This window comes from Manis pentadactyla, chromosome 11 (genome assembly GCF_030020395.1).
Source record: "Manis pentadactyla isolate mManPen7 chromosome 11, mManPen7.hap1, whole genome shotgun sequence".
NCBI classification, from domain to species: domain Eukaryota; kingdom Metazoa; phylum Chordata; class Mammalia; order Pholidota; family Manidae; genus Manis; species Manis pentadactyla.
This window is the reverse complement of record NC_080029.1, coordinates 123,386,851-123,402,495: the sequence shown is the minus strand read 5'-3', so window position 1 is coordinate 123,402,495 and position 15,645 is coordinate 123,386,851. Positions and strand designations below refer to the sequence as shown.

At 50.1% G+C, this 15,645-nt stretch overlaps 1 protein-coding gene across 1 annotated transcript in view; it reads left to right on the top strand.

The window, feature by feature from the left end:
* Positions 1–5,387, top strand: part of PSTPIP1 (proline-serine-threonine phosphatase interacting protein 1) — a 39,888-nt gene extending 34,501 nt beyond the window's left edge. Inside the window, exons 10-15 of the mRNA XM_036907613.2 lie at positions 208–306; positions 1,337–1,433; positions 1,957–2,047; positions 3,745–3,800; positions 3,991–4,115; positions 5,121–5,387. Of these exons, the coding sequence (XP_036763508.1) occupies positions 208–306; positions 1,337–1,433; positions 1,957–2,047; positions 3,745–3,800; positions 3,991–4,115; positions 5,121–5,252 (600 nt within the window). The 3' untranslated portion in view covers positions 5,253–5,387. The remainder of the gene's footprint in view (positions 1–207; positions 307–1,336; positions 1,434–1,956; positions 2,048–3,744; positions 3,801–3,990; positions 4,116–5,120) is intronic.
* The last annotated feature ends 10,258 nt before the right edge of the window (positions 5,388–15,645 follow it).

The following is a 15,645-nucleotide window of genomic DNA, read 5'->3' as shown; positions in this document are numbered from 1 at the left end:
GGGCCTGGAGGTGGGGTGGGGACAGAACCCCACAGGCAGCTCTCAGCCTTCCTCCCGGGAGCCTCAGGCGCCGGCACGGAGGCAGGGGTGGGAGCCCCCAGGAAGGGTTTCTCCTTCAGACCTGGCTTTCAGAAGAAGGGGTCTGGCTGGTCAGGCCCAGCTGGCCTGGCGCTGCAGCCCCTCCCCACCTCCCTCCCACCACCCCAGGCCTTCCAGCTGCAAGAGTTTGACCGGGTGACCATCCTCCGAAACGCCCTGTGGGTGCACTGCAACCAGCTCTCCATGCAGTGCGTCAAGGATGACGAGGTGGGGCTGAGGTTGGCGGGGGCAGGGGGTAAGATGGGGAGGTGGGGGCATGAGGACTTGGGTCCATGAACAAGCACCCTAGGGCTCAGCCTCTGCTGGACATGGGAACTGTGCAGGGCTGAGGCCCTCTGCCCGGAGGCTGTTCTTCCCCGGTGATCCTGGTCTCTGCATTCTTGCCCATCCCTGCTTCAAGGCCTTGCCTCTGCTCTGAGCCACACGGAGCATGCTTCTGCTGCCAGGGTTGGGAGCACAGGAGGACACGGCTCCTCAGAGGCTTCCAAGGGGGCTGCAGGGCCCTGGACTGCTCTGCCCCAGGCCCGGCTCTTGGAGGAGCTGCGGTCCAGGCGTTCCTCTGCCTTCCAGACATCTCCGAGGTGTGCTGGTTCCCCTTAAGTGAACCGTACGTGCCAGGTGGGCAGAGAGAGGCCACACCTCCCTGGGGTCCTGGCCTCTTAACGCAGCCCCAGAGCCATGAGCCGTCTCTCGAGTGGCCCTGACTCCCTGATGCCCACTGCTGTTCCTCGCCTGACCCTTTCGGCCACAGCCTATGGAGTCTGGGGTTTTTCCACAAATGACTTGAGCCCATTTGGCAGCCTCCTTGTGGCAGAGGAAGCAGTGAGGTCTCTGGACCCTCATAATGGATTCAAAGCCTGGCTGCATTGAGTTCCTGCTCTGTGACCCTGGGGAAGTCACTTTCTTTCTCTGAGTTTCCTCATCTATAAATGGGGAAAATAGTGTCTACCTCAGAGGACAGGAGTGAGGGAAGTCCCTTGCATAAGACCTTGTGCACAGTAGGTGTTCAGGAACTTGGAGAAGCTGTCTGCCAGGGCCTGACTCCTCAGGCCGACCTGGGGTGGTCACACACCAAGGCCCCCAGATGTAGGCCCTGAGCTGTGCACACAAGGACCGTGAGGAGGCCAGTGGGGCGGGGGCCCTTGGGCCGAGTTCAGGTCCGCAGAGGGGCAGGGCTTCGGAGGGTGGGCACTGAGGCGAGGCCTGACCCCTTAGCCTCTGCTCTTTCCCACCCCAGCTCTATGAGGAGGTGCGGGTGACCCTGGAAGGCTGCAGTGTGGACGCTGACATTGACAGCTTCATTCAGGCCAAGAGCACAGGCACCGAGCCCCCAGGTGAGGACCAGCCTGTGGGCAGCGTGGCCTCTGGGGCCAGGCCCTCTGTCCCTAGGGGGCTTGGCCCCAGTTCTCAGCCTCAACTGACAGGACAGGGCTGGGGTGGCTCGCAACTCCTTTCTGGGTGGCAGACCTGTGTGAGGCGCTGGGGATTGTAGATTCTCTGGCAGGGTCCCTGGCCTGCTACCCACTCAGAGGCGGAAGATGAGCAGGACTTAAGAACACAGTATACTCAGAAGGGGTGCAAAGGTGGACAGCATCCTCAGGAACACCCACCCCAGTCTGCTTGGTCCCCACTGGATCATGAGTCCAGAATATCTGGTCTTGGTGGTGCCCACAGTGGGGCCTCTCATGAAAGCAAGAGATGCCCCTTCCCCCAGGCCCTGGGCTGGCTAGGGCCAGGATGGGGAAGTGGAGCTCCAGTCTGGGTCTTTGAATGGGGACAGGCTGGGGTATCACGGGGCGCAGGTCCTGCCTGCCCTCTGCTCGGCCACCCGAGGCCTCATGGGCTTGCTGCCTGCAGCTCCAGTGCCCTACCAGAACTACTATGACCGGGAGGTCACCTCATCATCCTGCAGCGCCGGTACGCAACCATCCTGCGGCGTGATCAAGAGGTGAGAGAGCCAGGCTGCAGCGGCTGGGGCCAGGGCCAGGGGAGGGAGGCGGCAGCCAGGAAATCTGCTGGGTGCCTGTTGGGTGCCTGGTGCTGCGTTTAGGTGCTGGGCACTCTCCGCGGACAAGGCAGGCTCAGTCTCGTCTCATGACCCCTCAGCCCAAGGGGACCCAGGCATTAAACAAGTAAGGACACCAGTGGCTGCGCCTCGGGCTGGCTGCCTCGTCCTCTGGCTCCTGCTGCTAGCAGCCTGACTTGGTGCCCTGCACAGTTAGGCTGCAGCAGAGACACCTTCCCATGGGATCAGGGCACAGGAGCAGGCCCTGCAGCCAGTACTCCCAGAGGATTCCCAGGCTTTTCAGGACCCCTTTCCTGGCCTGGCTGCAGTGAGGTCCTAGTGCTATCTGTGCCTCAGTGCGTCACCTGCACAAGTCACTCTCCTTCAGACCCAGGGCCCATGAGAGCCGAGGTCCGACTGAAAACCTAAGGCCCTCTGATTCAAGCCTTGGGTGACGATGGTGACAATCCTTTGGGAATGCCCTGGCCCAGCAGCCAGGGAGTGGGTGCGGGACCTGGCAGGCAACTCTGGGGAAACGGGGCAGACAGTGGGGGGCAGGGCACAGAGCAGCTTCAGCAAAGCCCTGCGGGCTCCAGCCCCCCACTGTCTGCCCCAGGGGTAGGGCTTCCGTCCTGGGCATGCGTATCCACACCTGGCCTCAGCTCCCCAAACCCTGCGTGTGTGTGTCGGGGGGCAGAGGCGGAGTGGAGGTGGACAGCTGGATTCTTCCACCCACGGGGAAGGCTCCTTGGGTCCCACTGGCGTTCCAGGGTGGCCCTCGCCAGGCCTGAATCACAGCCCAGCCCCGTGGCAGGCCGGGCACTCAGGGCCCCGCGGGCTTGCCCAGTCCCTATTCCAGTCGTTTCCCGGGGACCACTCCACTCCGCAAGCTCCTGCACCTGTGCCCCTCCTCTGCACATGTGCACTCACTGCACCTATTCAGACTCAAGTCTTAGCACTGCCCCCCCAGGAAGGCTTTCCTGATGCCAGCGAATAGCATCAGTCTCTACTTAGCCCTCAGCACTGCCTGCTTTGTGCTCACCTGCCTTCCCCACCATCAGGTGTCCCCAGTGTCTGCCACTTGCTCCGTTCTATTATTCAACACACCTTCATGATTCTGGCCCAGTCCAGGCGTGACCCATGGGAAGGGCTACTTTAAATGCAGCATTGCCTCCCAGAACACAGCCATACACTGGGGACCCTATTTTGCATGGTCAGGCAGTGGCTAGGCTGGCTGGGTCATGGTAGGGCCACAAGGAGGAGGGCTGTGGGCCCAGACAAGCGAAGGTCCCAGTGGGGTGTAAGAGAGCCAAGCTCTCAGGGGCAGCTCATTTGCCCACGGGGAGGCCGTAGGCAGGATGGGGCAGGGCCTGGCGGTACAGGGCCCTGGGCAGGGAGCACAAAGGTCTTAGAGCCCCAAGGGGGCCCTGCAGGGAGCAGGTGCTGAGAGGAGGCCTGGGAAGGCACTGTAGGGAAGGAAGGGCCACTGGGACTGCCCTCTGGGGAGCCCTCACACCTGGGGGTACCCCATGAATCACACCCATGCCTGCAGGCCAGGGGCAGTCCCGGCCCTGGAGCTCTGAGGGCTCGCTGCGTCACCCACCCCCCTAGAACCTGCCTGCTTCCCTCCCTGTCCCCAGGTTCTCTGGGATGCTGCATGGAAGTCCTAAGACTGCAGCACTGGCAGCCTCTGCAGGTAACTGGGGATGACGTGGGGGCCCCCAAACTGACCCTAGGGGAAGGAGAGGACTACTTACATGGCCCTCCAACAGCCGGACTGGGAAAGCTGAGCCAGTCCGGGCAGGTTCATGCCAGAGGTGCCTCCAGAGACCACTGGCCTCTGAAAGAAGTGGACTCCGGCCTCACTCTGCTCTCCGCCTCCGCAGAGATCCTGACCCCAACCCCTGAGCGGAATGAAGGTGTTTATGCTGCTGTTGCAGTGCAGGAGGTGCCAGGACCCCCCACCCTGCCAGCCCAGGGCTACAGGGTGCTCTACGACTATACAGCCCAGGTGAGGCCCTTACCCACCCCTCAGGAGGGCACAGGTATGCCCAAGGCTGGTTCACATGTAGGTACATGCACAGGGAGTGTGCTGGGGGGGTGCCCTTGGAGCCCAGCACTTACAGAGGTACCCATGTGGATCTGCTGAGGGATGTTGATGGGTAGGTATGAGGGCCCATGTCTGCCTGAATGTATCCACACACACACACATGCACACGTGTGTGCAGGCATGCACAGAGTCCTGGCAGATATGGGCATTGCGTGTGCCCATGCATGTGTGTGCACACATGCAGGCTGGCGCCAGGGCCTGGGGATACCTGCAGGAAACAGTCTGAGGGTCAAGATCCTTGCCTTTGGGTTGGGGCCACGGGTGCTATAGAACAATCCACAATCTGAACAAGCCCCTCAGCTGTACTAGGCTGGTTTTCTGAGGTCCATGAGGGTCCCCATGGATCAAGGAGCCATGGGGTGGCTGTGCCATGATCCCGAGTCCATCTGATCCCTGCTTTGGGGTGCAGAGTCAGATCCACCCTAGGGGGGGGTCAGGCGTCCCCTCATGGCTAGGTGGGCCGCACTGACTCCCAAAGCCTGGTCCCTGGTCGGGGAGACGAGCTGGGAGGATGGGGTGCTTGTAGGACAGTGGCTAGCTGCGCCGGGAGCCCGCTGTGCGGTGAGCCGGAGAGGCTTTGGGGATGGTGCGCACACCCGACCCGACTCGCTGAGTGCTGTGCTTGGAGAGTGGGAGAAAGGCGTGCAAGGAGATGAAGCAGGGGAGGAAGCCCTCGTTGTGAGGCTTACACACTGGGGAGGGGGACAAAGCAGGCCGAACCCCACAGGTGCCCCACACCCTCGATGTCTCCAGGGGCTGCTCTACAGCCCCAGGACCAGGCCAGCCTCAGAGGACGCAGCCCAGCTGGGAGACAGGCTGGCACTTACCACTGGGGGCAGGGGGACAGCAACCTGGGCTCCTCCCAGCAGGCCCACCTCCAGCCCGACACCCTTCATTGTCACCCAGAATTCTGACGAGCTGGACATCTCTGCGGGGGACGTCGTAGAGGTCATCCTGGAAGGGGAGGATGGCTGGTGGACAGTGGAGCGGAATGGACAACGTGGCTTTGTCCCTGGTTCCTACCTGGAGCAGCTCTGAGGAAGGGGCAGCAGCTCCCACCTGGGCCTGCCCTGCCCCCAGGCCAGGGGTGTCCCCAGTACTGCCCTGGCCTCGCTGGGGCCCCGGGACTGAGCCTGCCCCTCACGGAAATAAAGGAGTGGATTTTTTCTCCTTGTTCTACTGGAGCCCTTTCCCTCGCCCCTGTGTCCAAGTCAGAGGAGGCGGTTCAGAGGAGACAAGGGTATGAGGGGCGCGTCTAGGAGAACAGAGCCCCCCTGCCAGCGTCATCCGAGGCCCCGCCCTGCTCTGCCCCACGGTCTGCTGGGGAGAGCCCGGTCCCTAGGAGCTCCCAGACTGCCAGGGAGGGACACTCAGCCGGGCAATGGGAGAAGGCAGGGAGGGGACAGGGAGAAGGGGCAGGGGTGAGGAGAGGGGGCTCGGCCCTGGGATGGGGGCCCAGGCTTCCTAAGGGCAGAGGGGAGACAGGAGGAAGAGAGGTGTGTGAGCACAGTGGGGGGAGGGGGTGCCTGGAACACGCTGGGGGTGAGGCAGGCTCACTGGGGCAGGAACGAGGGGAAGGGTCTGTTGAGGTGGAGGGGCTGTGGTACGGACTCTGGGAAGACAGACTTACAGGCTTCAGGGTGCAAGTAAGCCTCCCAGGCTCCCAGGCCCGGCGGGCTCCCCCCTCCGCAGCCACCCCACCCAGGCCTGCCAGGGTTGTGCTCCAGCCACCGCAGGGTCCGGCCACGCCAGAACCTTTGGGAGTGTGTATGGGGGAGACAGCCAGGAGCGGGTAGCCCCTCAGTCCTAGGCCTCCCCCGTCCTACCTGGGGGAGCTCCACGTCTCCAGCACAAGAGGCCAGCGGCCCAGCCCAACTCAGGGCCAGACAGAGTGGAGACTGGGTAGGGGGATACACGGTTCCCCACCGGGCGCACCTTGAGAAACTGCTGAAGGGTGGTGGTCCTGTCACCTGTAGACCATCTTCCTCTGGGACTGTTACACATCACTTGCCCATTTGTAAACCTTTGTGGCCAGTCCCCCTATTAAAGAAAAATGAGTAAAGCCTTAGTCCCTTGCTTTACTCAGGAGGTCTCACCCAAACCTGGTTGAGGGGCCCAAATAGCCTAGAAAGTTAACATAGGAAGTAAAGGAAAAATGCCCCAACAAAGAGCAGCCACAGGCTTTGGGAAACAAGTAACCCCAGACAAGCCGAGGAGCCAGGGAACCTGTTCTAGGGGAGGAAATGGCAGTTCCCTTCTGCTCCTGCCTGTCTCTGGTAGCCCCACAATGGGCAAGGAGTGGGTTCAAGTGTGCAACAGAGAAGGGAGTGCGGGTCATCACTGCGATTCCCTAGTCTGGCTTCCCGCATGACGCCTCCCTGCCACTCCTGAGGACTGGGCACCAGGTCCCCCAGTTGGTTACATCTCTGGTAACTGGGAGCTCATGATACCCACAGAAGCCCACAGTGGACTGGATTCCCACTGGTCCTGGCTTTGCCTGGCCAGCCATCCACCTGGCAGCCACGGGGAGGACCATCCACACGGCCAGGCAAATGTCTCATGCCACAGTGGCAATAATGAGGCTTTTGACCAAGCTCTGCTCTAGGAAAGGGCAAGGAGAGGACTGGTATCCATCTTCATGCTCTCATCTTTATCACTTGAGCAAAAAAGTGGGATTAAAGAAATGTGCTGCTTTGGGAAGGAGGGGAGGGGCTCTCGTCTTCGGGGAGGGGAGGTACCTTTGGATTGCAGCCTCTCACCCATCTCAGATGTGCAAGCACCTTGCAAGTCTACAAAGTAGTGAAAAGGTTTACTTGCCGCCCAAGTATGATGCATGTATGCTGGAGCCAGGCGGACGTGAGTGGTAAGGGGTGGCTCTCCTGGGTACAGGGTAAGAGGACCCTGGAAGCAGGGCTCTAGCCAGCCCCCTGCTGGATCCACCAGTGTGGCAGACAGGGTGCGGAAGGCTTGACCTCTGAGAAAAATCAGATTTAGGCTTTAATCCTTCCTGAAATGTTATTTTCTCTTATAAAGCACAGCTTTCAAGAGAACTGACCAAACGTCCACACTTGTACCTGACACATCGAGGTTTATAAATAGGGATGTTGGGAGAGAAAAATGTAATCTGGTGCTTGGTTTTATACTTCCCTGAAGGAGTGAAGGAGGTGGAGGGAGAGAGGGAGAAGGGTGGGGAGAGAGAAATTCAGTGATTCAAGACCTGACTATGAAAATGCTTCCTTTGGCCAGAAACGTGGCTCAGGACAGGCAGGTATGAGACCTTCGGACAGCCCCAAAAGTACTTCAATCGAGACAGTTTGTGAGACAGGCGCTCAGTTGGATAACGAGGGTGTGGTGCTCTCACAGGAGCTATAACCCGACACAGGTGGGCAGTGAAGCGGCAAGAGCGGGACCCGCAGGCCAGGTTCGGCTGTCCAAGAGAGACGACGGCGCGTGTCTGCGGGCTGGCACCTGGGCAGAGAGCAGTTCTGGCAGAATGAGGAAAGCAGACAACAGGACTCGGTAGCTTAGAACGTGAGACAGGAATGGGAGGGGCGGGAAGGAATGAGGTAAGGGCGCCTTGCCAACAGAGCCTTGCAGGCGGGCAGGTCCTCCCCCGGCGCAGCGGGAAGCACGAGCGAGGGCCCAGGAAAGGGAGGGCAGCCAAGCAGACCGCGAGGGCCAGGGCACGGATGAGCAGCCACAGGGAAAGGAAAGAAAGTGAGGTATCAGTTTTTTATTTATCACTTGAAAATACCTTGTCATCTTGATTGAGCATTCCATTTGACTGCAAATATTTTTTTTAAAAAAACCTTTGGCCTAGATATTTATCATCATCTCTGACAGGTGTGCCATAGTGTCTGTGGGCCCCTGAGTGTGATGGGTAACCAGTGTTAGATAACAGAACTTGTGCTCCCGTCATTCAGGCAGCCAGAGAATGGAACTGAAAGCAACTCTGGGGTCACGATTTATACCAGGAAAAAAAACCCACACAAATGAATCTAAGATTCATTGCCTCCGCAGAAGTCTGCATTCTCCTTGTACAGGGCAGGTCACAGCCTCAGCAGCTGGGGACCAACTGTGTGGGTGAACAGCCTTCCCAGCAGGGGAGGTGATGCCCGATGAAAGAGGGAGTTGGTATGTGTGTAATTGAGGGTATAAATAACTCTAGCCCTTCTCCTGACAGATGGCTGCACCTAGACAGGATGGAGCAGCCAGGAAAGCACAGCCTCTCGAGTCAGAACATCAGGATCTGAAGCCAGGCTCATGCTTCCCAGGCAAATTACAATTAGGCAAATTACAATTTCTCTGGGCCTCAGTTTCATCATCAGTAAGATGGGTGTAACGAGCCCCTGTATAAGCCATTATCCCTATAAAATTTAAATTAGATAGAAGTGCTAATTAAAAGCAAGAGATTAAGGTCTCAATCCAGCATGAAGATATAACAGTTGTAAATATCTGTGCACCCAACAGAGGAGGTTTTATACCTAAAGGTATAAAAAAGCAAATATTATCAGACATAAAGGGAAAAATTGACAGTAATATAATAGTAGTAGGGGGCTTTTAACATCTTACTTTCATCAATGGATAGATCATCCAGACAGAAAAATCAATAAGGAAATAATGGCTTTGAACAACACATTAAACCAAATGGACCTAATAGATATATACAGAACATTATACCCCAAAACAGCAGAATATACATTCTTTTCAAGTGCACATGGGACATTCTCTAGGATAGATCACATGTTAAGCCCCAAAACAAGTCTTAATAAATTTAAGAAGAATGAAATCATACCAAGCATCTTTTCTGACTAGAATGGTAGAAACTGGAAATCAATTACAGGAAAAAAACTGGGAAAAACCCACAAACATATGGAGGCTAAACAGTATGCTTCTAAACAACTAATAGGCCAATGAAGAAATCAAAACAGAAACAGAAAAACACTTGGAAAATAATTAAAATAGAAATACAATAGTTCAAAATCTTTGGGACACAGCAAAAGCAGTTCTAAGAGTGAAGTTTATAGCAGTACAGGACTAATTCAAAAATAAGAGAAATCTCTAATAGTCTAATTCTACACCTGAAGGAACTAGAAAAATAAGAACAAACAAAGCCCAAAGCCCAAGGAAGGAAATAATGAAGATCAGAGTGGAAATAAATAAAATAGAAACCAAGAAAAAAATACAAAAGATCAATGAAAGTAAAGAGCTGGTTCTTTGAAAAGACAAACAAAACTGAAAAGCCTTTAGCTAGACTTATCAAGAAAAAAAGGACTCAAATAAAATCAGAAATGAAAGAGAAGTTAAAACTGACACCACAGAAATACAAATGATTATAAAAGAGATTACGACGAAAAGTTATATGCGAACAAACTGAACCACCTAGAAAAAATGGTAAATTCCTAGAAACACACAATCTTCTAAGACTCCACCAGGAAGAAACAGAAAATCTTAAGAGACTGACCATTAGTAATGAAATTGAAATGGCAATTAAAAAACCACCAACAAACAAATGTCCAGTGCCAAATGGCTTCACAGGAAAATTCTACCAAACATTCAAAGAAGAGCTAATACCTATCCTTCTTGAACTATTCCAAAATACTGAAGAGGAAGGAAAGCTTCCAAATTCACTGCATGAAGCCTGATACCCAAACCAAAGACCCTACAAAAACAAATTACAGATGAATATCCCTGAAGAACATAGATGTAAAAATCCTCAACAGATATTAGCAAACTGAATTTTAAAATACAATAAAAGGATTATTCACTATGACAAAATTTATGACAAAAATATAAAGCCAGATTTATACCAGGGATGCAAATATGGTTCAATATCCACAAATCAATCAATGTGATACACCACATTAACAAAAGGAAGGATAAACGCAATATGATCATCTCAATAGATGCTGAAAAACCACTTGACAAAATCCAACATCCAATCATGATAAAAACACTTAAAAAAACTCAGTATAGAGGAAACATATCTCAACATAATGGCCATATACAACAAACCCACAGAAAATATATTCAATAGTGAAAAGCTGAAAGCTTTCATCTAAGATCAGAAACAAGACAAGGATGCCGACTCTCACCACTTTTATTCAACGTAATACTGGAATTAGTAGCCATAGCAATCAGACAAGAGAAAAAAGGTAGAGGCATCCAAATTAGTAAAGAAAAAGTAAAGCTGTCACTATATGCAGATGTCATGATACATAGAAAACCCTAAGGATTCAATCAAAAGACTATTAGAATTAATATATGAATTCAGTAAAGTTGCAAGATACGAAATCAATACACAGAAATCTGTTGCATTTCTCTTTACAAATAATGAGCTAGGAGAAAGAGAAATTTAAGAAAACAATTTCATTTACAATCACATCAAAAAGAGTAACCTACCTAGGAATAAATCTAATTAAGGAGATAAAAGACTTGTACTCCAAAAACTGTAAGACACTGGGAAAAGAAACTGAAGATGACACAAATAAATGGAAAGATATTCCATGCTCACAGGTAGGAATAATTATTATAATTAAAAGGGTCATACTACCCAAAGCAATCTACAGATTCAATGCAATCCCTATCAAAATACCAATGGCAATTTTCAATAAACTAAATAATCCTAAAATTTATATGGAACCACACAAGACCATGAAGAGCAAAAGCAATCTTGAGAAAGAAGAATAAAACTGTAGGTATCATACTCCCTGATTTCAAATCGTACTTCAAAGCTACAGTAATCAAAACAGTTGGAACTGGCACAAAAATAGACCCATAGGTCAATGAAACAGAATAGAGAGCCCAGAAATAAACTCATCCTTATATAGTCAATTAATATGACAAAGGAAGCAAGAATATACAATGGGGAAAAGAGTCTCTTCAATAAATGGTGCTTAGAAAACTGGGCAGCTACATGCAAAAGAATGAAACTGGACCACTCTCTTATGCCATACACAAAATTAACTCAAAATGGATTAAAGACCTAAATATAAAACCTGAAAGCAAAAAATTCTGAAAGAAAACACAGATAGTAAACTCTCGAATATTGCCATCAGTAGTTTTTCCTGCATATGTCTCCCCAGGTATGGGGATCAAAAGCAATAAACAAACAAGTGGGACTACATCAAACTTAAAAGCTTCTACACAGCATAGGAAACCATCAACAAAGTGAAAAGGCAGCCTGCTGAATGGGAGGATATATCTACAAATGGTATACCCAATAAGGGGCTAATACCCAAAGCATATCAAGAATTCATACAACTCAACACCAAAACCAAACAGTCTGGTTAAAAATGGGCAGAGGATCTGAGCAGACATTTTCCCAAACAAGACATACAGATGGCCGACAGGCACACGAGAATATGCTCAACATCACTAATTATCAGGGAAATGCAAATCAAAACCACAATGAGCTATCTATCACCTTAAACCTGTCAGAATGGCTATTATCAAAAAGACAAGTAATAACAAGTGTGGGAGAGGATGTGGAGAAAAAGGAACTCTCACGCACTGTTGGTAGGAATGTAAATTGGTGCGGCTACTACAGAAATTAATATGGAGGCTTCTCAAAAATCAAAAAATGGAAATACCTTATGACCCTATAACTCTACTTCTGGAATTTACCCAAAGAAAAAAAAATTATTGATTCAAAAAGATCAACGCAGAGGCTGGAGGCCGACGCTGCGGGTGTGCCGCGGCTTTCCCCGGACCCTGCCACTGAGGCCGCGACGTCCAGGCCCGCACGCCCGCTGCTGCGGGCTGCAGCCTGCCTGGCCGCGCTGTGCGTGCTGACCGCGTCCCAGAACGTGACAGAGCCCATGCTGCCAACGCCCGCTGCTACGACAACCCGGACGCCGGCGACGGGCAGCTCACTGCCATTCCATTGCCAACCAGTTCTACAGCTAAAACCGTAACTCTGCCTCCCTCTTCTACAGCCTCCACCACAACTACATCTGCAACATCTAACCCCAACCTCACAACCTGTGCGGAGGTCGACCTTTGATGCCGCCAGTTTCATCAGGGGATTTGTCCTTGTCCTGGGTGTGCAGGCTGTGATTTTCTTTCTCTATAAATTCTGCAAGTCAGAAGAACGAAACCACCACACTCGGTAAACAGACCCATTAACAAGGACTGGCATGTAACTCACTGAAACCGAAATAGTATCTTTTAAGATGCCCCACGTGAGAGACGCTATTCCAGGATCTTTAAATTTTCAGAAGATGCATGTAGGGTATTTTGGAGCATCGTCCTTTAAGAAAAATCAGTTAAATCATTTTGCTCAACAGGAATATTAAAAAATATGCTACATGAATCCCTGTGGCTACCTTTTCCTTTAAATGGCTGCTGCTGTGGGATTAGATTCTTCTTGCCGTGCCGGACGTGACCCTGAGTGGTGGGCAATACTGTCCTGCGCAGACAACCTCATGACTCTCCTGGTAGTTTTAATTCAGTCATTTTAAAGCCTGGAAGCTGCATTATATTCGTCCTAACTCAGGATGTAAGTTAGAGTCTAGAATGAGGAGAGTGTCCAATGGGTGCCAGTCAGGTGGGTTTTGGCTATCATTTCAAAAGCGGAAAAAATTTATAAATTTAGTATCTTAAGAGGACACTATATCCGTAGAGTAAAATTTCGTGCTTGATAACAGTTATTTTTTCTACATTAGAAATAAGATGCCACACAGGGAATTACATTCCAGGTTTAAAGAAATGAAAGGATACAGACCATTAAAGTGTAGCAGGTTGTTGTTCATATTTGTAAAGCACCTTGTACCATTGAGAAAATACAGAATTGTGCCTTAAAAGACAGAGTGGAAGGTAGACTGTGACTTTAAATGTTTGCGATTTGTTTTTTCTCATTGAGGAGGGTCACGGTTGGTCTGAGGACGGAGCTATTGATGAGCCAGAAGTAACTCTCCTTTTTAGGTACCAGACTGCTGGTGTTTGATTGGAATCTTACCTACTTCAGACCTGAGTGACTGAAGCTAACAGATGTAACACAGAATTGAAAAGTTTCATATACTGAACCTCCCAACATTTTTCTTACAGCTGTTTACAAAGTATAGAGATAAAATTGACTTAATTATATTTTCCTTTGGACTTCAAAAAAGTATCCTAACACTGTATGTACCTCGAAAGGAATTTCCACCAAGCTTTTTCATGAGGCAAGAAGGAAATAAGTTGTTTTAGAATCTTTTACTAACTCTTTAAATGAGACAATCATTTTAAGTTTTGAGATACATGTGACCAGTATACATTCAGAAAAAGCTAAGGGTTTGGGGTTGACTGATTGCCGTAGGTTTTAGTGGTGACAGCCCTGGACGGACAGACTGCGGACATGCGCGCTCTCTCTCTTCTCCAGTCCCCTTTCTTCTCAGTTTCAGTTCCCATAGCAGTTTCTTAGGAAATCTCAGGTTTTTTGTTTTGAGAGGGACATTTCTCCCCTGCCTTTGACTTTTTGGCATAGTTCAGAGGCTTAAACCAGTTTAAAATGAGCTTTTACTTTTTTCTAGGTCACTAAGGCTTTTTTGTTTTATTTCCTTTAACCTACAGCAGCTGAGTTTAGCACTTGGTTTTCAGTATTTATAGTAGGCAATGACAAGTTGCTTTGGTCCATTTCATAAGCCAAAAATTCCCTGCATTTAGATAATTATATTAAAGGTTCTTAAAGTAAAGATTTAGTGTTTCTTTTACTTGCTGATATACAGCTGAAGTTTGTTTTACTTGAACATTTGTACATACACCTAATACTTTCAAGTGCCTTAACTGTTTAAAATCTTTGGCTTCAAAGGTTGTTGGGAAAGGATAGGTTTACCTCATATTTTTGTGTTTTCATTAGTAATCCTAGAAGCCTCACCAAAAAATTGTATTACGGTGCCATGGCTGTTAGTTTTTAGTGACTGCCATAAGATACTAGATTCATTTGAAAATACAGAAAATTTCTATTCCAAAGTGACAGAAACAGCTGCAGCGGTATAATTGCCATTTACCTAGAGAAGAATACATGCTGCTCATCAGGGTCAGCACACAGAGCATTTTTGTGAAAATGTAGCTGATGAAGCCTCTCAGCAACTTTGAATGACAACAAAATTATACTAGGAAATCGGATTTTGCAAGAAGAGCTCTTACAGAAGAACTCACTGTCTTTTCTCCCCTTCTTTTAGCAATTTTATGTCTTTAGCCATTAATAATTTTGGTTTTTTAAAATTGAGACAGTATATACAAACCTATTCAGATTTTTCCTGATTTGTTTACGCAGATGCAGTTTCATGAAAACACTTTATTTTGCCTTACAAAGACTTGTTGCACAGGCAGACACTGCTGTATTTAGAAACTTATATTTCAGTTCATGATAAAAACCAATCCATATTGTGTACCAAACTGATTTAAAATAAATCTACGTTTATTGAAAAAAAAAAAGATATATGCACTCCTATGTTTATCACAGCATTACTAATAGCCAAGATGTTGAAACAAGGGTCTAATGAATGACATGGATAAAGGTAGATAAATGGATAAAGATGTGGTACATACACACAATGGAATATTACTCAGTCATAAAAAAGAATGAAATCTTACCATTTGCAACAACATGGATGGACCTAGAGGGTACTATGCTAGGTGAAATAATTCAAACAGAAAAACAAATACCATATGATTCCACTTACATGTGAAATCTAAAAAACAAATGAACAAAAACAGAAAGAGACTCATAAAAACACAGAGGACAGAGGGTGCAAGATGGTGGCGTGAGTAGTTCAGTGGAAATCTCCTCCCCAAAACATACATATTTATGAAAATACAATAAATACAACTATTCCTAAAAGAGACACCAGTGGATGCAGTACAACAGCCAGGATACAAATACATCTGCGAGAACTCAACATCACACGAAGGGGGTAAGATACAAGCCGCAGCCAGGTGGGACCCGAGCGCCCCTCACCCCAGAACCCGGTGGGAAGAAAGGAGTCGGAGTGGGAGGGAGAAGGAGCCCAGGACTGCTAAACAACCAGCTCTAGAAATCCACACCCAGAGCACAGACACAAGGTGCACGGGGTGCTGGATAGTAGAGAAGCGGAAAAGCAAAACCCGTGGGCAGGTCCCCACAACTGGCGCCCCTGAGACAAAAGAAAAGCAAGTGCTTTTTGCAAGTCTTAAAGAGACAGGGACCCCATAGCTGGACGAAGTCGTCCCAGCACACAGCCAGCAGCTGGGAATCCCGGGGAACGTTATGCGCCTTAACCCCCTGGGCAGTAGCACAGCTCTGAAGCCCCTCACAAAACTAAGCAGCCTGCCAGTCGTTCCCCCAACTGGTGCGGACCCCGACACAACAGGCCAGTAGTGGGAGAGTGGCAGCGCGTGCCGGGGGCGGCACTGCCAGAGGGAACCGGGAGCAGCCCGTGTGCATGGGCGGCACCAGAGGGGATGGGGA